The following is a 371-nucleotide window of genomic DNA, read 5'->3' on the forward strand; positions in this document are numbered from 1 at the left end:
TTCCTTTTTCATATGAATTTCTGGGGCAGGAATTGCCCCAGTTCTCGAGCTCCATCCGAAAGCTGTCAAGAGGCCCCTTTCACCAACGCACCCGAAGGCAGCATTCAGCCCACCAAAAACGCCCCCACCACCCCGTAACCCCTTCGCCCGCCCCGCACGCCACCTACGCCCCCACACCAACGGCCCTAAAACCCTTCTCCCTTCGGTATGAACACTTTGAGCCTCTCCCTTCGTACTGGGGGGCGGAGGGAAACCCTGAGGAAATACCCAGCACTTCTTTTCGATTATTTAAAATGGCCCCTTTTTTTTCCCGTGGCGTTTTGCCGATTTTCCCCCCTAAAGTACGAAAAAAGACAGCAAAACCCGCAACT

General features: G+C 54.2%; 1 protein-coding gene across 1 annotated transcript in view; it reads left to right on the forward strand.

Annotated features, from left to right (window-relative positions):
- LOC119585906 (achaete-scute complex protein T4-like) overlaps positions 1-371 on the forward strand; it is a 28,421-nt gene that overhangs the window by 2,020 nt on the left and 26,030 nt on the right. The window contains exon 2 of the mRNA XM_037934628.1: positions 30-205. Within this exon, the coding sequence (XP_037790556.1) occupies positions 30-205 (176 nt within the window). The remainder of the gene's footprint in view (positions 1-29; positions 206-371) is intronic.

The sequence above is a fragment of the Penaeus monodon genome, chromosome 20 (assembly GCF_015228065.2).
Source record: "Penaeus monodon isolate SGIC_2016 chromosome 20, NSTDA_Pmon_1, whole genome shotgun sequence".
In the NCBI taxonomy this organism is placed as follows: domain Eukaryota; kingdom Metazoa; phylum Arthropoda; class Malacostraca; order Decapoda; family Penaeidae; genus Penaeus; species Penaeus monodon.